The following is a 21,098-nucleotide window of genomic DNA, read 5'->3' as shown; positions in this document are numbered from 1 at the left end:
GCCTTTAATCCCTGCACTCAGGAGGCAGAAGCAGGCAGATCTCTGTGAGTTCAAAGCCAGCCTGGTCTACAGATCTAGTTCTAGGACAGCCAGGGCTACAGAGAGAAACCCTGGTTCGGGAAAATAAGTAAATAAAGTGAAAGTCCACTTCCAAATCATTCAGCAAAACACAAATTTGCATTTGCCCCAAAACAGGCCAGTGGAGTCTGCTGATATTTTGTCTGTTCTAACCCAGCAGAGAGGGCAAGCATTGTTTCAAAGCAACACCTCACGCATAGTAGGATTTGCAGGGGTCTCTTTGGCCTCTGATCTCAGTTCAATCAAATGACCCTACAAGTCACTAGGCAGTCAACCGAGCAGAAACGGGAGGTGGCCTTTAGACCTTAAAGTCTCACTCAACAGCAGTTTCCAGAAACCGTATGTTTTTGTACCTCCGCGTAGAGGAGGCACCCAGAACCAGGAAATGGCAGAAAAGGAACTTTGAACTAAAACATAAATAAAAATTAGAAGATTCAAAAGCGATATAGATTAATGCAAGGGAAGAAGGTGGGGGGAGGGGGAAATGTGTTTTTTAAAAAAAATCACGAATTCAGTAACAAATTCGAGAAGGAGGCACCCACCACTGGTCCGCCTTTCTAGGGAACCTACCTGCGCAGAGGCCCAGTAAGAGCGACAGCAGCAGCAGCCACAGTCGGACAGGATAGACTCGACACGCCAGCCCCATGGTGAATACAGCGCCGCAGCATCAGCAACAGGCTGAACCCAGCCGGCCAGCGCGTGACGGCGGTAGGTGGGACCTGGGCGGAGTCAGGGCGGGGCCTAAGTGGGGCCTGAGGCTCCCAGTGTTCGGCGCGCCCTCTGCCGGTCGGACCCGCCAGGGCTTTCAGATGGTTCTGCCAAGTTAGGTCATCCTTTGCTGCGTTAATGTAACATTTGATTTGGGTTACAAAGTAGGGAAGGATTGAGAAACTACAGCGGGATAACTACCATCCTCCCTGACCTGCCCCAACAAAAGGACTAGTATTTCATTTTGTAAGACTTGTTTTTTATTACTTTATGTGTGTGCGTGTGTGTGCAAGGGTGTATGTCACATGTGTGCAGTTATGCAAAAGAAGGAGTGGGGTTCCCTGAAGCTGGAGTTACTGGTGCCTATGAGAGGCTCAGCGTGGACACTGGGAACTGAACTTGGGTCCTCTGGAAAAGCAACAGATGCTCTTAACCATTGGGCCATCTCTTTAGTCCCAGGCCTAGCATTTTTGAAACTCCATTTGGCTCCAAATCATATTAAGTGAGATGAAGCACGGACCAGCAGGTCATTTAAGACTACATTCCATTTGCAGAAATATGTTTTTAAAAACATCATTCTGGAGCGATGGTTCTGAGGTTAAGAGCATTTGCTGTTCTTCTGGAGGACGTGTTTGATTCCCGGCACCTACATGTGGCTCACAACCATCCCTAAATCCACATCCCACAGGGGATCTGGCACCTTCTTCCTTAGTCACACATTTTCACGTACAAGCATGCTGGCAAAACACTCATATAGATAAAATACAATGAGTCTAAAAATCATTCTTAAATCGCATGTATCATGAATATATTAGAAATTCACAAAAATAGATCATATACAACCATTTACCCATAAGTTTTTGGTTATATCTTTTGTGGGGAGATTTTGAGGCAGGGTTTCTCTGTAGCTTCAGAGCCTGTCCTGGAACTTGCTCTTATAGACCAGGCTGGCCTTGAACTCACAGAGATCTACCTGTCTATCTCCTAAGTGCTGGGATTAAAGGCGTGCATTACCACTGCCCGACTAAGTTTTGCTTATATCTTCTTAAAAACAAAAAAACATGTATTTTTCTCTCTTGATAACATGTGACCAACATCATACATCTGAAAAAAATTAAGCCTCCATTCAAGGCGGAGGCAGATTGTAAATATGATTGACAAAGGTCACAACAGGAAAGTATCAGAGATGAAATATTCTAGAGATCATTGTTTGCAAGGAAACCCACAAAGACCAGAGTGGTATCTGGGGCTCCTCCCTTCCTCTGTGGTTTTCCAAATGGCTATCTTACTGAACCTTTCCAAACGACATGCTTTATAACTGGTTGCTTTATTCCAAGCGACAGTTCAAGCTGTCGTGTGTAGGTCACAGGTAACCCGAAAGATGTGTGATGATGTGCCGTTGGCCATGCCACAGAAGCAGCGAGTTGCAATTGAAGGGCATCCTCTGATGGACCAATCCAGCTTAGGAAAGGCCACGGAACTACAGACCCCGGAATGTCTTTTGTTTTTGCCGTGTCTTTACATGTTTGCTGCAGCTCTCTTTCTCTGGTGTCTAGCATGGTGTGAGTGGATGTGGGGAGATCTCCGCTTATCTCTTGGAAACATCCCGTTCTACTGGGCATTTTTACCTGTGGTTTGTCAAGACGATGACCCCTCCCTAAGCTGAACTGTTTGATTTGATAACAATACTGATCGCTTACACAGAGTTTTGATGAATAAAAATAAATACGAGATTATGTTTCGCAGCCAGGGTCTGAGTCTCACCTAAGGAGCTGCATGGGTTGTAGCTCAAGTTAATGGCTAACAGTTGAGTCCCTATAGCTCAACTAGTTTAAATTCTTTTAACCTTACTGTTGGGAGATACGTTCACAGGTCTTGGAGTGCATCACAGCTAAAACAAAGCTTTGGAAAATAACAAAATTAGACTAAGATGTTTTAATTAAGTAACTTTGAGGTGAAAAGCCCAATAACAAAGTTAAAACAAAGGCACATAGCTGAGCTGGTCGGTGGTGGGCATGTCTTTAGTCCCAGCGCTTGGGAGGCAGAGGCAGGTGGATCTCAGTGAGTTCAAGGCCAGCCTGGTCTACAAAGCAAGCTCAAGCTCAGGATAGGCAGGTCTATTACACAGAGAAACCCTGTCAAAAAAAAAAAGGTCAGGGAACAAGAACAAAGCAGCCCAATTATTACAATTATTACTGGCTGACGCACTCTCCTTGTTAGGTTTGAGTTGATGACCAAAGGTGATGATTCATTCCTAATACCCATTTCTGCCCTCAATCTCCTTATACAAAAAAACAACCCTATTAGTGAAGGGAATGCACCCAAAAGACTTAAAGTAATGTTGACTGATTCTTTGTCACATGTAAAAGTTTAGGCTTGTGATTCCTTTAGAATTCCTTATAAGACTACTTTTCAATATAAGTGATAAAGTAATTGGTCCTTTCTTTGTAACTGCAAATTGCAGCCTGCCGGCAAAAGACCTAACAAGAACTCCTTGCTTACCCGCACAGTTAATCTATAACAAGTTGCTTGGGTATGAATGTATGTGGGTTTTTAGGATAATATGTTTTTCACCTGTAATACATAAAATGTTTAGTCATGTGAGGGAGAGGAAAAAACATGTTTTTACCTTTAATCATTCACTTGAAAAACGGAATGCAACTGTTTTGATTCTTGTATTGTCTGGATGATTTTGTTGGGGTATAAAATCTGTGGGGAAAAAAACACGAGAGAGAGAATAGAGAAAGAAAATAAAGAAGGAAATCATCAAGAGAATTTGTGAGTGCCTTTTCCCCTAACTCCCCTCAGATGGAAAAGTCAAAGCCCTGTGCTGCTGGAGGCTGCCCCCCCCCCAGACAGTGGCAATGATGGGCAGCTGGGTTTGGAGCCCTGTTTTCAATTTCAGCATCTAAATTTAAATTGCTGGGGCTGGAGAGGTGGCTCAGTGGTTAAGAGCACTGGCTGCTCTTCCAGAGGTCCTGAGTTCAATTCCCAGCCACCACATGGTGGCTTGCAACTGTCTGTAATGAGGTCTGATATCCCTTCTGACCTGCAGGCAGAACACTGTATGTATGATAAATAAATTGCTGTAGATGTGATAACAGGAATGGTAATTTACCTTTAAATGTAGGTACATCCAAATACAGTAAACTAGTTAAACTAGTAAACTAGGGCCCCGAGATGAATGAGTTCTCTGCGGCCTATCTGCACACAGCAGCTGGAGTGAAACAGAGCAAGGTGCTTCTGCCACCCGCCAACAGTGACAAGGAATCTGCCCTCCTTCTGCCTCATGTGGATTGTACACTCATCTACTCTGTTCAGTCCTGGTTGATGGCGCTTACTTTGCCTTTAGCTTTTTATTAAGTTGACAGCCTGGGGGATACTTCTTAGTGGTAGAGTGCTTGCCCAGTGTGCACAAGGCCCTGTGTTCAATCTCTAGCATTGCAAAACTAGCAACTGTTGTTGCCAAAATCATTGCACAGGAGTCTGTGCATGTAGCCTAACACCTATGATTTGAGGTAGGCTAGACGCCTAGAACTGCTAGGTCAAAGAGCACATGCACCAATCCATAATTTAGACAGATGTTGCCAAGTACTGCATGACAGTGTCCTGCAGAATGTCTGGCAGATTCTTCTATGAAGCAGGAACCCTAAAGGACTGTCTCACCTTTAGGCAAGTTCAGCAGTTGTTTTTCCGTGGATCCTGCATGTACAGTTCATACAGCATAACATCAAGCAGTCCAGGCAAGAGCAGTTTCTTGCCCAAATGGCTAGCAAACTCCATTAGGAGCCTCTTTGATGCCCATCTTCCTCTTGAAGTAATAGGTGCTGCCAGGAGCAGATGTGTCTTATTGTCATGAAGAGTCCTGAGTTCTTAAAACATTTTAGATGTTGTAGGGAGGGCTGCTTGTTTGTTTCCTGGCAGCCCAGCAGCTCAGACCAGAAATAACCACATGGAAACTATATTATTTAAAACACTAATAGTTTAGTCCATTAGCTCTAACTTCTTATTGGCTAACTCCTACATCTTAATTTAACCAATTTCTAGTAATCTGTGTATTGCCATGTGGCTGTGGCTTACCAGGTAAAGTTCTGGCATTTGTCTCTGGTGGGGCTACATGGCTTCTCCTTGACTCTATCTTCTTTCTCCAAGCATTCAGCTTAATTTTCCCCGCCTACCCATAGACCCTGTGCAGGCCTAAGACAGTTTATTAACCAATCATATTCACAGCATAGAGAGGGGAATCCCAGGTCATAAATATAACAAAGTTGACCTTAAATTTGTATCAATAAACCAAGATCCATATCAGTGCAAAATATTCATCTCTATAGCATATCCCCTTTAAATGTAAACAAACATTTATAAACACTATTTGGGGATTTGGGCTTAGTTCTCTCTAAACTGCTTACTGGTTTTTGTTGGGCGAAGTAATTTTAGGGGTTCATGGAGACCTTTCAGGGGGTCTTGTTCCATCAAAACACATTAGTCTGGAAGGAATTGACAGGTTCTCATCCTCTGTGGAAACAAATGCAGAACTTCTTTTCCAAAGCAACACAGCCTTAGACCCAAATTAAGTCAAGATACCTTTAAAGTATATATGGTGGTTTAGCTTAGCAGCCCATACAATGAAATGTCTCTCTGTACTTAGCTCATTCACAGTCAAAAAATTGAAAGAAAACACAATAATATATATATTCCAGACTCTGTATATATTCCATCTTTACATTGCTTATTTTTCTTTACTTCTTTACTCTATGACTGTCTGTATTTTCTTACTGTCTCTTTAAAGACTTTATTTATTTAAACTATTTGCTTCTTTTATAACTCTCTATACTCTTTTTTCCTCTTTCTCCCAAGCTTACACACAGTTTTTAAAGACACGGTGTTCAGAAGTTTATTTCTGTCTGAATCTGTCTTTATTGCATTTCTATAATCAGTAATCTGTAATCAAAATCTGTAATTTTGACCAGGAACACGTTTAAAATGGTAAGCAGCTTGGTTGCAGTGGCCCTGAATGCTGGCCCTGCCTCTCTTAGACTTTCAATATGGCAGAGGTAGCTCACTACCGGTTCTGGGACTGCTGGGTGGGAGCCGTCCTCACCACCATAACTCTGGGTGGCACTGTGCAGTATATAAACCCCTTTAATCTGAGTAAAAGCGAAATCTGCCTTACAATGCACTGTGCAGCCTGGAAGTATCTCTGTGTATGGTGGTGGAATCCACCACACGCTCTTGCCTGTGCACTCCTAGCAGATCCGATCCCACTGCCTTCCCAGTGGGGAGCGCTGAGCCGCCAGCATTGTCTCAGCTACTTTCCTCCTGGCTGTTCTGGAACTCGCTTTGTAGACCAGGCTGGTCTGGAACGCGTAGAGATCCGCCTGCCTCTGCTGCCTGAGTGCTGGGATTGAAGGCACGTGCCACCATGTCCCACTTCGTTTTATTTTATTTTGATTAGCTGTGCACCACTAACAACGGTGATGGTAATGTAGCTGGGTGAGAAGACATTTTCCTCGCATGTATAATTCAACTCTTCGGTTTTGACCCCAACATCAAAAGAAAGTAATTGTGATTTAATCGAAAGCAATGGTAATTTAATCCGGAAGACCTACAGGATTAGAATCATAAGAAAACTTTTGTTTTCCAGTGTCGATTGACTGCCACGTCCCAACCATTCACTGATTTAGTGAACTTGGGGTGGCGTTGCTTAACTTCTCTGAACATTAAATTTTTAAAAAAATATATTAGGGCTGGAGAGGTGGCTCAGAGGTTAAGAGCACTGACTGCTCTTCCAGAGGTCCTGAGTTCAATTCCCAGCAACCACATGGTGGCTCACAACCATCTTTAATGAGATCTGATGCCCTCTACTGGCCTATAGGATATATGTAGGAAGAATACTGTACACATAATAAATAAATAAATCTTTTTTTTTTTTAAAAAAAAGCAAGCCTGAATTCACATTACAAACAAGGAAATTGTGAGGCCAGTAACAACAACAAAAAATTTTAAATTTCTTTATTAAACCTCACTCTTATAATTTCTTCTAAAGTAACAGAGTACCTAGTCCACAAGTACTGTTTCAAATGATGGATTTGTAGGGTTAGGACACACATTTTTTTTTTTAAATCTCCCAGATAGGTAAAGAGGTCATAATTTTTACCTTTGTGGCGAGGCTGGAGCCCAGGGCTACATGCATTTTAGAGGAAATTAGAGGAAATGACTCAACTGTGCTGTGTTGCCAGCAAAAGGTTACTGGTTTTTGTTGTTTATAGAGAACAAGCCTTGATTTTAATTATTTTTAAAAACTTCGTATTTATTTAATTTTCTGATTCCTTACTTCTGCCTTCAACACTTTCACGATTTTTCTGCCTCAAGATAAGGAAAGCACACTTGATCTGGTCACAGACACAGCACACACGGAACCCGTGAGGCCCCAAGGACTTTGTTTTTGTTTTAGACACTCCCGTGAGAACTTTGGGTCTCACCAGACAAACCCCTAGAATTAGGCCTGGACAAACACATGTGGATTTTGGTGCTTTTCTGACCTTTTGTGTATAAAGATAAAAATTAGGTCAGGCTGCTTACTATTTTTACAGGCTTTTTTTTTTTTTTTTTTCCATACACAAACCGATATCTTAGGAGACATGGTGGCAGAAGGTTGGATATATTCGGACCTGGGAAAGAATGGAGTAGCTAGAGCTCACTACGGGACCCTGAAGTACACACTCGCGCCATTAGGCGGCGCGCGCCACCGGCCTCCGGGGCGGACGAGCCGGCCTGAGCATGCCTCTCGGTAGCCCTGTGGAACCTCTCGGCTTCCGTTGAGCATGAGCAAGATGGCAGCCTCCGAGATGATTAGGCTACGGCTTCAGTTTGACTATCCGCCGCCGGCCACGCCACACTGCACGGTCTTCTGGCTTCTGGTGGACCTGAACAGATGCCGAGTTGTCACGGATCTCATCAGTCTTATCCGCCAGCGCTTCGGCTTCAGTTCCGGGGCGTTCCTGGGCCTCTACCTGGACGGGGGGCTGCTGCCCCCCGCCGAGAGCGCGCGCCTGGTGAGAGACAACGACTGCCTCAGGTGTGCGGGCGCGCGCGGCGCGGGCACGGGCGGGCGGGCGGGCGGGGGCGCGCTGGCTGCACCGCGCGGCCACTGCAGAAAGGCACAGGCACGAGATCCGGAGTGGTCCAGCCGGGATGGAGGATCCTTCCCTCGGGCGCTTCTGAGTCCGGGGGCCACTAGACTCGGAGCAGCTCTGATACTCAAGGGCAGGGCCGGTGCTCACCCCGCCAGGCTCCGTGTGCTGTGCGCATGGCGCAAATGTGCCACAGACACCCCCCCCCCCCCCCCCGTTTGGTTTTTTGGTTTCTCTGGCCTCGAACTCACAAAGATCCACCCGCCTCTGCCTCCTAAGTGCTTATAACGATGTTAATGATGTCCAAAACTACAGTGAAAACGGTTACAAGTAACGGTTGTAGCAAACGACAGGAAAATTCCTCCTAAATGCCGCAGATGAACAACTGCCTCTGGAAATATGTTACGTCTGTGGGCCTGGGAATGTAGCTCAGTAGTTGAATGAGTGTTTGTCTAGCTAGCAGGCCTGAGCCCTAGAGTCAGTCCAGGGAGCTAGGGAGGTGGGTTGCAATGAGCCTTGCTGATAAATGGTGTAGATCATCATCATCATCATCAACTACATATAAGGGCTGGTGAGATGACTCAGTAGTTAAGAGCACTGTCTGCTCTTCTAGAGGATCCTGGTTCAGGGTTTCAGGGTTCAGGTCCCAGCACCTATGTGATAGCTCACTACAGTCCCAGGAAGATCTGACGCCCTCTCCTGGTCTTCATTGATACTGCACACACATGGTGCACAAACATACATGCAGCCAAAACACCCAAACAAGAAAATAATAAATAAAATCTCAAAAAAAAAATTTTAAAAAGCCAACTAAATGTAAACGTTTGGGATTTTGTTGTTTGGTTGTTTCTTGCTCCTTAACATCTGTCTTCCCCTGACAGATACATTTTGTGTGTGTGTGTCTTGTATGCATGTGTGCACATACGCATTGGGTGTGCATGCATTTGTGTAAATTTATGCAGAGGTTGATACTTAGTGCCTTTCTCAATTCCAAGTCACCTTATTTTACTGGCTCCCTGACTGAACCTAGAGCCAGGTTAGGTTGGCCTGGCCAGTGAGCTCCAGGGATCCGCCTGCCTCTGTCCATCTCTGTTTTCCCGGTGCTAAGATCACAGACACACACCAGCACACTCGGGCTCCAAATCTAGGTTCTCATGCTTGAACAGCAGGCACTCTGCTGACCGAGGCACTGGGGGAGACAGTTTCCTTAGGCCTGTTAATTTTTACTAGCAGCTCCCTCAGGGAGGGGTGGGGTCTCATCGACACCCCCCTCACATCCAGGTGAAATGTTGAGAGGCCCAGTCCTGTGTAAGCGCATACCCTCCTGTGAGAGCTCCCGAGTGCAACGGCTGTGTCGGATCAGAAGACATCTTTTTGCTGCATGTCTCCCCGTGATCTTATATTATTCCTTCTCCTCTCCTCTTTGATGTTCCCTGAGCCTCAGAGGGGGTGATATAAAAAGTATGGAATGTGCTGGGCAGTGGTGGTGCATGCCTTTAATTCCAGCACTTGGGAGGTAGAGGCAGGCAGACCTCTGTGAGTTCGAGGCCAGCCTGGTCTACAAAGTGACAGGAAGGAAGGAAGGAAGGAAGGGAAGGGGAAAGGAGACAGTCATAGCTACCTGCAGCCGAGAGAGCAGAGAGGGGTTGGGTGGACTTGTACCCTTTATTCAGTCTTGAGACTTCAGTGGGAATGTCATCCAGAAACTCAGAGACATCATGGATGCAGTGTCTGAGCTGAGCACCCTGTTGCCTTGCCAGGTTGATATAAACTTAACCCTTACAAACTATCATGGAGCATGTGGGTGACTATAACTATTCAGAATCTAAGCAGGAATAGGAAAACACTTTATTTTTAAGCGCTGTATTAATATGTAGTTAATGCACATATTTGTAGTGTACAGTGTGTCATTTCAGGGTATGTATATATAATATGTAATGATTAGATCAGAATTGATTGTCATATCTGTTTCTTCATACTGTTTCTTTGATGATGGGGTCATTAAAAGTCCTCTCTCAGACATGCCTTTAATCCCATCACTCAGGTAACAGAGGCAGGGAAATCTCTGAGTTTAAGGCCAGCCTGGTCTACATAATGGAGAGAGAGAGAGAGAGAGAGAGAAGGAAAAAGGGAAATCCTCTCTTGTGGTCTTTGGGGCTGATTGGTCAGTGTCCACCACTGTTGCCTATGCTGCAGAGGAACATTAGAATTTAGTCTTTCTGTGTATATGCACGTCTTACCTTCCCTTACCACCTTCTTAGGTTCCTATTCTAGTTTCTTCTTCTTTGAGATCTTTTCTTTTAAAGTCTTAATATAAATGCACACATGTGGCATTTGTCTTCCTATAGCTGATTTACATTAGAATCGTGCCGTGTGGATCATCTTGCAGAGTCTTTCATCCCTCAGCCGTGTGCCGGTCCGCAGTCCTGGCACACGTAACTGCCTCCTGTAGCTGTGATTGCTAGCCTCTCTCTTCTTTCGACAGGGTTAAGTTAGAAGACGGAGGACTCCCTGAGAGTCTCATAGTAAGCAATGGGGGCGACTCCCACTTTCCACTCAGAAAAGCAAAGAAGCGGACTTTGAAGTTGGTGGAGGGTGAAGAAACGGACCTGGGTCACAAGTACTCAAAGAAGCAGTGGAAAAAGAAAGAAGACGGCAGCCACAATGACAAGGCCTTGGACCTGGAGACAAAGCCTGTCCAGGATGAAGTGGGGAGGAAAAGCAACAGAAAAAGCAAAGCGACAGGCACCCCGGAAGAGGAGGAGGAAGAGGCCAGAAAGAAACCGCCAAAAAGAAAGGAGAAATGTGAACCTAAGAAGCAGACCAAGGCCGCCAAGTCCCCCAAAACACAGGCACCCAAAGAGTGGAACTGTGGCTCGCCCAAGGGCTCCCCTAAGGGCTCCCCCAAGGGCTCCCCCAAAGGCTCCCCCAGAAGCAGCATCACTAAAACCCGGAGGAAAAGCAGCGCAGGGCCAAAAGGGAGCCCAAGCTACCTGTCAGACTCGGATTCCTCTCCAGAGTCGGTCAGCGATGGCCACTGCAGCGTCACAGTGCAGGGGCTCACCTTTTCAGAGAAACTCACAGCTGAGCTGTTGAAAGATGGACCAGCTACAAAAACTGCAGCTGCCAGCAGACAGTCCTCAAAGGCCAGCTTTCCCTTCAGCTCTGGCAAGAGCAAGGCCACCAGAACCTCGTCATCCAGTTCAGACTCGAGTTCAGAGTCGGAAGACCAGTTTGTGGTGTCCAAGAACATCTCCGAGGGCGCCTCGGACTTCTTAAAGACAGCTGGCCTCTTTGCAGGGCAAGGGTGTCCAGGGCTCACGTTGCAGACGCCGGGTGTCACGGGATGGAAGCCTTCTGACTCAAGCAGAGGCAGACAAGCTCCTGGTCCTCCTTCCAGTGTACCCTTCCCCACCAGTTTGGGAAGAGGCTGGGGACGAGGAGAGGACTTCTTGTTTGGGAAGGGACTGAGGGGCCGGGGTGTACGGGGCCGAGGTCGAGGCCGCGGGCATGCTGTCTCCTGCATCTTAAATAGAAGTTCTGAGAGTCAGAAGCAGAAGCAGTTAAATGACATCCTAACAAATTCATCCACCGTGATCCAGGTAAGTATTTACTGTGTGTGAGTTGGCCTCCTCTGTTCCCCATGGAGTGTATCTCAGCTCTGTGGCATGGCATGGGTTCCGCTTTTCTCTCCAGTAACGAAGTCACATGACTGTTTTCCAGAATCCTGTAGAGACACACAAGAAGGACTATAGTCTGTTGCCACTGTTGGCAGCTGCCCCTCAAGTCGGCGAAAAGATTGCGTTTAAGGTATATGTTAAAACAGCATCAGCTCTAACAAAGGCAAGATTCCCACCCCCCCACAACATACAAAGCTTACTTAGTCTTACTAAGTAATGGTCTCCAGAAACTGTCTGCCGATGTCAGAAGTCATGGTGGGGCCCCAGGTGGGTGGGAGTGTGTGCCTCTTCATGGCCCCTGTTCCTGGGGTAGGAGGGTGAGGGTCTAAGGGGCAGGGTGGACCTGTAGGATTTGTCTTCTTTTTTAGCTTCTGGAGCTCACTTCGGACTACTCTCCAGATGTCTCTGACTACAAGGTAAGGCTGTCTCTATGAACATCATAAAGTTGGCTGGTTCTGCAGGGTGCACCTGTTGTCCAAGTTATTCAGAAGGCTGAGGCAGGAAATGGTTTGAGCCTAGGAGGTCACAACTAGGCTGGGCAATATAGTGAGCCTGCACCTCTTGAAAAACAGAAAATTAAACTGTCACCATGTCAGAAACTTGTCCAGTGTAGCAGCACCTTCCTTTAATCCTGGCACCCAGGAGGCTGAGGCAGGAGAGTTTTAAATCTGAAGTGAACTGGGCTTACATAGAGAGATCTGTTTCAAATGTTTTTAAATAGATGGAGTATGGGGCTGGAGAGATTGCTCAGAGGTTAAGAGCACTGGCTGCTCTTCCAAAGGTCCTGAGTTCAATTCCCAGCAACTACATCATGGCTCCCAACCATCTATAATTTGATCTGATACCCTCTTCTGGTGTGCAGGCTTATATGCAAATAGAGTACTCATATATAAAAAAATAATTAAATCTTTTTTAAAAAATGAAGTGTTGGTATATTTGAATAATACTTGCATGGATAATATAGGCACTTTTGGTAAATAATGTCATAAAAGAGGATGAGGTTCTGTGGATGTTTGCGAGGGTCACTGTGAAGTCTCCGAGTCTTCTGTGGCTGACACCCGAGAAGAAAACAGGGTGAGAATGATGAGCTCACCTGGAGCACAGGGGCTGTTGTGCTGCTGAGGGCCAAACTCAGGGCCTGTCTCAGAAATAAATAAATAAGTAAATAAAAAGCCCCGCTGGCCTGCACCCAGAGAACCAGCGTAGGTACTGAGTGGTGGACTGGAGAGGTGGCTCAGCATGAAAAAGTGCTTGCATGCTTTTTTTTTAGAAAGGACTAGTGTTAGCCGGGCAGTGATGGGCACCTTTATAATCTCAGCATTCAGGAGGCAGAGGCAGGTGGATCTCTGTGCGTTGGAGGCCAGCCCAGTCTACAAGTCAAGTTCCAGGTCAGCCAGGACTTTTACACAAAGTAAACTTGTCTTACAAAGCAAACAACAAAAAGCTCATTGGTTAGCCTCAGTATGTGGCCCTACAGCTGTCTCACCACTGCCACCCATATGGGCAGGGCAATGGGTCCTCTTTTTAAGTTTTTGTTTGTTTGCTTTTTGAGACAAGGTTTCTTTGTGTCGCCCTGACTGTCTTGTCTTGGAACTTGTTCTGTAGACCAGACTAGCTTCGAACTAGAACTCAGAGATTTGTCTGACTCTACCTCTTAAATGCAGGGATTAAAAGGAGCACCACCACGCCCAGTTTAAGTTTTTTTTTTTATGAGTTATTTTTATTTTATGTGCACTGGTGTTTGATATGTTTCTGCCAATGCAAATGTCCAGATCAGACCAGATTAAAAGCAGATAAATGCAGGTTTATTGGGTGTAGCTCTCAGATGAGGTCACCGGACCAGAGAAGTCATGTTCCTGAACTAAGGTAGGGAGGTTTTATAGATGAGGGTTAATGGCATGCCAGCCAGGTGTTGGGATTGTACCCAAGTATGGTCAGAAAACAAGCCCCCGGGTGGGCACGTGGGTGGGCTGGTCATGTCAGAAAGGCAGATTGCATCAGCTACCAGAAATGGGTAATTGGGCTTTTGGCGCCATTTCTTTGTTGAGAAGTTTCTCAGTGCCCGTGGTGGGGTGGGCTGCTGGGTAAGTAGGACGGACCAGGTTTCCTAGCAACATGCCTTCCTGTCCCTGCTGGGGGCGGGGCTATGCATAGGGCTTAGAGTGGCCCCTGCAGTGCTAGGAACCCGGTAAGCACCACTGTTTCTGTGTCGCTCTCCCAATGAAAGCTGTGATGCTGGTCCTCGCTTGAACACATTGCTTTAGCCTGCCTTCCTCCTTTCACCCCATCAATTTTGGGGACCTGTTGTAATTGTTTTCCTTTTGTCAGCTGCTGTATGTATCCATCAGTCATGACTAACGTTTATCTATTTTACCTTTAATGATATTTCAGTATATTCAGGTAGAATTGCTTCTTTCTATTCCCCTACATGTTGATTTGTTGAGATAAATTTATATTACAAAAAAATAATTTTACTGTCTACTTACTTAGTGTCCTTTAGTGCTTTATGTGGAGATTTTTGACTTGGTCTTTTATTTTTGGAAGGAAGGAAAAATTCTAAGCCATGACCCAGAGACCCAGCAAGTGGAAATAGAAGTCCTCTCATCCTTACCAGGTGCGTCTTTAGAAGCAGGTGTGGTGCGCTAGCCTCCATCCCACAGTGCCTTCTGAGCAGTTTCACACCTAGAGCTGTGCCCTCCCTTGGCCTCCACTCACCTGGCCCCAGGATAAGTACCGTTCTCTGATCTCCACCACCTGTCAGCACTCTGTAGCCCTGGGAACCTGTGCACCTTCTCCTTGGATGCAGACTTTGGGCTGCTTGTTTTTTGTTTGTTTGGTTGATTGGTTGGGTTTTGTTGTTGTTGTTTGTTTGTTTCTCTGTGTAACAGCCCTAGCTGTCCTGGAACTAGCTCTTGTAGACCAGGTTGGCCTCGAACTCACAGAGATCCACCTGCCTCTGCTTCCCAAGTGCTGGGATTAGAGGTGTGCATCACCACCGCCCGACTGGCTGGTTGTTCTTATCACTGTCATACACTTTGACAGGAGATTATAAGTATTGGTGAATGTGAATTGCAAGAACAGTTGCTTTTGGAAACCTAAACTGAATGCTTAGTTAGGGAGGTTACAAGAAAACTGCAATTCAACTGTTTGCATAGATCAGCTATAAAAGATCAAAAGGAAACTCAGCAATGGTGTTTGCCTTTAATACAGCCCTTGGGAGGCAGAGGCAGGTGGAACTCTGTGAATTCAAGCCAGCCTCATCTACAAAGTAAGTTCCAGGACAGTCAGAGCTACACAGAGAAACCCTGTCTCAAAAACAACGAGAGAGAGAGAGAGAGAGAGAGAGAGAGAGAGAGAGAGAGAGAAAGAAACGAAGTTATCAGAGCTGAGCTACTGCGTGGTATTAGGAGCTCAGAGGATCTGAGCTTTGAAGGGAGCATGCCTATCCACAAGGCACAGAATGACGTGTGGAAGCTGCAGGAGGCAAGTATCCACCCACGCACAAAGAGGCAGACGCTTTTGTTTTCTCTGCCTGCTCTTCTAGATCCAAGTACACGTTATGTGTTTTATAGTTTTTTTTTTTAATTTCTTTATACAGTAAAGATGTTTAAAGTTTGGGGATTTTGTTGTTGTGTTTGTTTTAATTTCAGTTTTTTGGGTTTTGTTTTTGGAGAATTTCATACATGAGACTGTATTCACATCATTTTTACTCGTCTTCCACCCCCTCTAATTTCTCCTGTGTCCTGTCCCCCTCTCCCAGTTTTTTCTTAAAACATGTATTTTGTGTGTGTGTGTCTGTGTGTGTGTCTGTATGTGTGTATTTAGACATGCACTAGTCAGGAGAACTTGCAAGAATTAATTCTTCTGTCCACCGCGTGGGTCCTGGGGACCACACTCAAGTCCTGGGCTTGTGCAGCAAGCACTTTTGTTTGCTGAGCCCTTTCTCTGCTCCTCCTCCCCGTGTTTTGAGCTGGAGTCTCGTAGATCCTTGTGTAGAACTTGCTCTGTAGCCAGTGATGACCTTGAACTTCTGAGTTTCCTCCTGAGTGCTAGGATTACAGATGACCACAACCATGCCTGGTTTTATGGGGTGCTAGGAATTGAACCCCAGGCTTTATGCATGCTAGAGAAACACAATGCCAACTGAGCTGCATCCCTGGTGAGATTTTCAATGTTTTGATGATTTTTTTTTTTTTCTGAGACAAGGTTTCTTTATGAAACAGTTCTGTCTGTCCTGGAACTTGCTCTGTAGACCAGGCTGGCCTCAAATTCAGTTTGTATGGTTTTAGCTTGTATGATAATTTTTCTGATCCCATATTATTGTGCAAGGCTGAAACCTGCTCATGTTTCCGAGTTTAGACATACATGATTTTTTGAAAACATCAGCATCCCATACCTTCCCTTGTTAAACAAAGATTATCTTTGGGGATTATTTTGTGGTTGCACATTTTGTATTGGATGTACTCTGGGTTTTTCAAACCCGTGTCATTATGATGAAGGGACGCTTATCTCTGATAAATGATAAGAAAATCCTGTTGCTGGCACAGGCCGTGTCTTATAAAGCAGTATACCACACTTTCCTGTATGTCCCCAGCTTTTACACGAGTTTCCCAGTGATTGGAAATCCTCGTGGGGAACATTTTAACCATGGAGATATAAATATGACTTACTGTCCTTCTACCCTCTGGTTTCAGCTGTGAAAGAACCTGGGAAGTTTGATTTGGTCTATCACAATGAAAACGGAACCGAGGTGGTGGAGTATGCCGTAACACAGGAGAGGCGGGTAGGCAAGCTGCTCTTAAAACTTTTGACTGATGGGAGAGGGGGCGGAGTATGAAAGGTGACATTACAGCTTCCTGAACTGCTTGTGTTAAAACCCTGGAGGATCGGGGCTCTGGGGCATTTAATCGTCCTGTGGAATAGCAAACAAGTGACAAGTTCCAAAACAAGGTGCTACCACGGACCTCCCAGAGCCCACGTGACAACACACACACCTTGTATAAAAGCATAGTGCTTACTGAAAATTCTACTTGTGTAGGTTCCCGTAGGAAAGAGGCGTATGTCAGACTTTATATTACCAAATACCCTGAGAGCCATTGCTGTAGCTTCAGCTTAACCATGTGACCAAACTCAGCTCAAGAAGAAATATGAACTCAGAAACCTCTGTCATCACAAGTTGTTCCTGTCCCTCAGGTTCCCCAGTCCCGGCCTAAGCGGCATGGATGGCATACGGAATGACACAACGTGGTGATTCTGCCCTCTGATACTCTATTTTAATGTTAGATTGCACTTATTATTGTGTGTGCATATGCCACCACATGCATGTGAAGGTCAGGAGCCAACTTTCAATTGTCTGTTCTTGCCTTCCACCATGTTGATCCTGGGGATTGAACTCAGGATATCAGGCTTGGCAGCAGGCACCTTCACCCACTGAGCCATCTTGCCAGCCCTCACGGACGGGACAGAGCACATGGTCTCTGTGTTTCCCTCTGTTCAGAGCTAGCAGTCAGTTGCTGGCGGTAGCTCCTTGGCAGCTTGATTATAGTTAAGAATGCTTCCTCTCTGTACTCATATTTGAAACATCTTGCTTATTTTGCCATTATATATATTTCAGTGCTGAAAATTCTTGTTTTGTCTGAACTCTTAAACCTGTAGAGACCCAACCAGACTGTGTTTTTTTTTTTAATATTTATTTATTTATTTATTATGTATACAATATTCTGTCTGTGTGTATGCCTGATGTCCAGAAGAGGGCACCAGACCCCATTACAGATGGTTGTGATCCACCATGTGGTTGCTAGGAATTGAACTCAGGACCTTTGGAAGAGCAGGCAATGCTCTTAACCTCTGAGCCATCTCTCCAGCCCCCAGACTGTGTTTTAAGATAGAAGAGCCTCTTAGGATTTCTTCCTAGAAACATATTCTTAGGGTTTGTGAAAGTATCATCTCCTATACTTTTTTGTTTGTTTGTTTTATTTTGTTTTTTGGGTTTCTTTGTAGCTTTGGAGCCTGACCTGAAACTTGCTCTGTAGACCAAGCTGGCCTCGAACTCACAGAGAACCACCTGTCTCTGTCTCCCAAGTGCTGGGATTAAAGGCTTCATCTCCTATACTTCTATGTTTGCAATATTTTTTTTTAAAATATTTATTTATTTATTTATTTATTATATACAATATTCTGGTGCTGGAAGAGGGCACCAGACCTCTTTACAGATGGTTGTGAGCCACCATGTGGTTGCTGGGAATTGAACTCAGGACCTTTGGAAGAGCAGGCAATGCTCTTAACCACTGAACCATCTCTCCAGCCCCTGTTTGCAATATTTTTTACAATTTTTGTTGAAATATGTTCCTAGGAAAATTGCGAGCAGAAAACCTGTAGTTTTTCTTTTTTGACACTAGATGGCTCTCATCACTCACCCTTACCCAGTGCTTGGGGCGTCTCTCTTGGTAAATTGTGTGGTAGTTCCTGTCTTAGGCAGACTAGGGTAAATTAACTAGAGAGTGGCCCAGAAAGGTGATCAGCCACCTCATGCTGGCCATTAGGCCCCATCTAGCCCTCAGAGCCACCTCTCTATTGTCGAAGGTCAGCCTCACCAAAAATGCCGTTTTCCAGAGTGGAGGCGTGGGAATTTAAAACTATAGGAAAGAATAGGAAGATGCGAACAAAAATAATAAAACATAGAAACATGTAGGATAGGATCAGGAGGGAATTTTTCAGTGAGTACTAGAAATTCACCCGTGTTTAATTTCCAAATGGTTAATATATTCCTGCCCTCAAAAGGTAGGAGTGAAACAAAAGACTGCGTTAACACCAAACTGAAACTCAAGGGCTACATTCCTTGCTCATTGCCGAGACTCACGCCCTAGACACTCCAGGCAAACCAAGTTATTTCCATAAAGGGAACTAGAACTTAGTTGGATCCTTAGACTTTTGTTTTATGTGAGGAACCAACTACTTCCCTATTTCAGCACAAGGGCTGGCAACTAGCCACACCTGTGAACGATAGTCTGGAGCATGCTGAACTCGATTTACATATAGGTGGATCTTTGCTTGAGGTAGAAGCACAACAACCTCGAATGAACTAAAAACCAGTTCCAAACTCTCTGACCTTTGGTCTCTTTGGGCCTCCACAGTCTATAAGGCAAATGAACTCATGGAGATCCACCTGTCCACCCGTCTCTGCCTCCCAAGAGCTAGGATTAAAGGCGTGTACCACCACCGCCTGGCTAAGGCAAATCCTTCTGATACCTCGTAGCAGCCTTCTCATCACCCAGACTCGACTCTAAAGCAAAGGCTGAAATATGTTTAATGTAAAACTTAGCTGCATTTTGAGTAACTAAACTCAGCTTACTAGTATTGAAATTATTCTTATTATTCAACCATTCTGCACAGAAATTTATTTAACTAACCTCCGATTTATAGCTGCAGATCTCTGTGATGTCAAAATGAGTTGGTTAAATGGGTGTTTTGTGCTTTTCCACAGATCACTGTACTCTGGAAAGAATTGATTGAGCCGAGACTGATTATTGACTCCTCAAGTAGTATCTCAAGTAAATAGGGTGTCTCCACATAACCTCCAACCTCATGGCCTCGCATTCCATAAGAATTGTTTGTGACCGTGACCATAGCCTGAAGTTTCCAAAAGAAGATCAACTATCGTTTGGACTTTCTGTTATCTTCCCTTTACCATACTAGAAAAAGAATCTACCTCACCATTTAGAGTAACATGGGTGTTCGTTCGTAGACCTTTATTTCCCTCGGCTAAATTCAGTAGCGCCATTGACAACTGCCCTGTGGGCAGACCAGTATGGCAGTGTGCTTGCTCTCTTCCACCGCTGGCCCGCCAGTCGCAGTCGTCAGTAGTTTCCAGTACACGTGTGAGATCCTGCTGTGCATCTTGTGTTTTTCTTTAGGGTCACATTTGAAACACTAAGGCATGTTTCCTGACCTAATTTTTTCACATGGGAGTCGCTCTGTAAGCGCAGGGCGTCTCACGCATTCCGAGCATTTTATGCTCATCATCCTCAAGACCTGGGGGAGGTGGGTTCAGTGCAGAGGGTGAGTTAAGGAACCTTTCACACTTTTCCAACGGTAAAATACAGGATCCCCAGGGCCCTGTGTGGAAAGCAGTGGCAAGACAACTGTGTTGTATTGCCTGGAAGAGAGCAGGCCTCCTACTGCCAGAGGCTGGCCATGAACCTCAAACCGGCGGCATGTGGCTTTGCCACAGGATGCCAGGAGCCTGGCTCAGCATGCTGAAGCGAGGATCTTGAACAGAAAATTTCTTTTCTGTTACCACTCAGCAAAGCTAAAGGCTGAATAAAAAACTGGGAAATTGCCGGGCGGTGGTGGCGCACGCCTTTAATCCCAGCACTTGGGAGGCAGAGGCAGGCGGATCTCTGTGAGTTCGAGGCCAGCCTAAAGAGCAAGTCCCAGGACAGGCTCTTAAAAGCTACAGAGAAACCCTGTCTTGAAGAAAACAAAAAAACCTGTGAAAATTGCTTTCTTTTAACAAAAACTTGGATCCCTCCTTCAGCTTTGCAGATTTTTAAATAAAATCATATTCAACTCAATTTCCAGGCTGAGTTAACATGTTTGAGTCCTTCAAGAAGTCTTATTGGTCTATAATCATTTTCATAACACGGCGGTTTACTTTACACCTGGGAGGCCAAAGATAAGAACTTTATAAGTTCAGGAACAGCCTGGGCTACATAGCAAGATAGTGTCTCAGAGTTTTCATCATTTGCTTTTTGACTCAAGTGTCCTGTCAAAAGTGTGGTTTAGCCGAGTTCCATATGATCTGGAAGCTGTTGGATCAGTGAAGATGCTGTTCATTTAATCTGCAGAATGTCAAAGTGTGTGTTTGCGAATGTATACGTTTTACTCTAGGAGGGCAGCTCAGCCCTAAGTGGGGGGACATCAGCTGTGGGGCTCTGTGTAGCACACTGTTTCCAGGACTTGGAAACAGATTGAGATAAGTAGTCAGTATTGGCTGGGCCCACAAGTGTTGACCGGGTGTGTTTATCAGCGTATGAATTGCCCTGCTCTCTATACTGAGTTTGAGGCCAGCCTGGTCTACAAGAACTAGTTCCAGGGGGCTGGAGAGATGGCTCAGAGGTTAAGAGCATTGCCTGCTCTTCCAAAGGTCCTGAGTTCAATTCCCGGCAACCACATGGTGGCTCACAACCATCTGTAATGAGGTCTGGTGCCCTCTTCTGGCCTGCAGACATACACACAGACAGAATATTGTACACATAATAAATAAATATTAAAAAAAAAAAAAAGAACTAGTTCCGGGACAGGTTCCAAAGCTACAGAGAAACCCTGTCTCGAAAAACAAAAAACAAAAAAAACAACAACAAAAACAAAACAACCCACCAATCTTTTGCTTTATTTGTATATACACAGCCATGTGTGGACCTGGGTCCCCTATGAAGTGTTTGTGTGTTTTCTTTATAAAGGACTGAAAAAACACATACTGCTTTTACAGAGACCTGAG

At 45.2% G+C, this 21,098-nt stretch overlaps 2 protein-coding genes across 2 annotated transcripts in view; one reads left to right on the top strand and one right to left on the bottom strand.

Moving 5' to 3' along the window:
* The window catches only part of Scpep1 (serine carboxypeptidase 1), a 29,495-nt gene extending 28,717 nt beyond the window's left edge, over positions 1–778 (bottom strand). The window contains exon 1 of the mRNA XM_041664847.1: positions 649–778. Within this exon, the coding sequence (XP_041520781.1) occupies positions 649–724 (76 nt within the window). The 5' untranslated portion in view covers positions 725–778. The remainder of the gene's footprint in view (positions 1–648) is intronic.
* A 6,832-nt stretch (positions 779–7,610) lies between these two features.
* Coil (coilin) lies at positions 7,611–20,162 on the top strand. The gene is made up of 7 exons (XM_041664116.1): positions 7,611–7,864; positions 10,405–11,521; positions 11,643–11,729; positions 11,968–12,015; positions 14,144–14,213; positions 16,294–16,382; positions 19,083–20,162. The coding sequence occupies exons 1-7, from the start codon at positions 7,611–7,613 to the stop codon at positions 19,155–19,157; spliced, it is 1,740 nt and encodes a 579-aa protein (XP_041520050.1). The 3' UTR covers positions 19,158–20,162.
* The last annotated feature ends 936 nt before the right edge of the window (positions 20,163–21,098 follow it).

The sequence above is a fragment of the Microtus oregoni genome, unplaced genomic scaffold (assembly GCF_018167655.1).
Source record: "Microtus oregoni isolate MIOR12 unplaced genomic scaffold, Mior012 000015F_ref0000493, whole genome shotgun sequence".
In the NCBI taxonomy this organism is placed as follows: Eukaryota; Metazoa; Chordata; class Mammalia; order Rodentia; family Cricetidae; genus Microtus; species Microtus oregoni.
The sequence above is the reverse complement of the archived record's forward strand: the minus strand, read 5'-3'. Positions and strand labels throughout refer to the sequence as shown.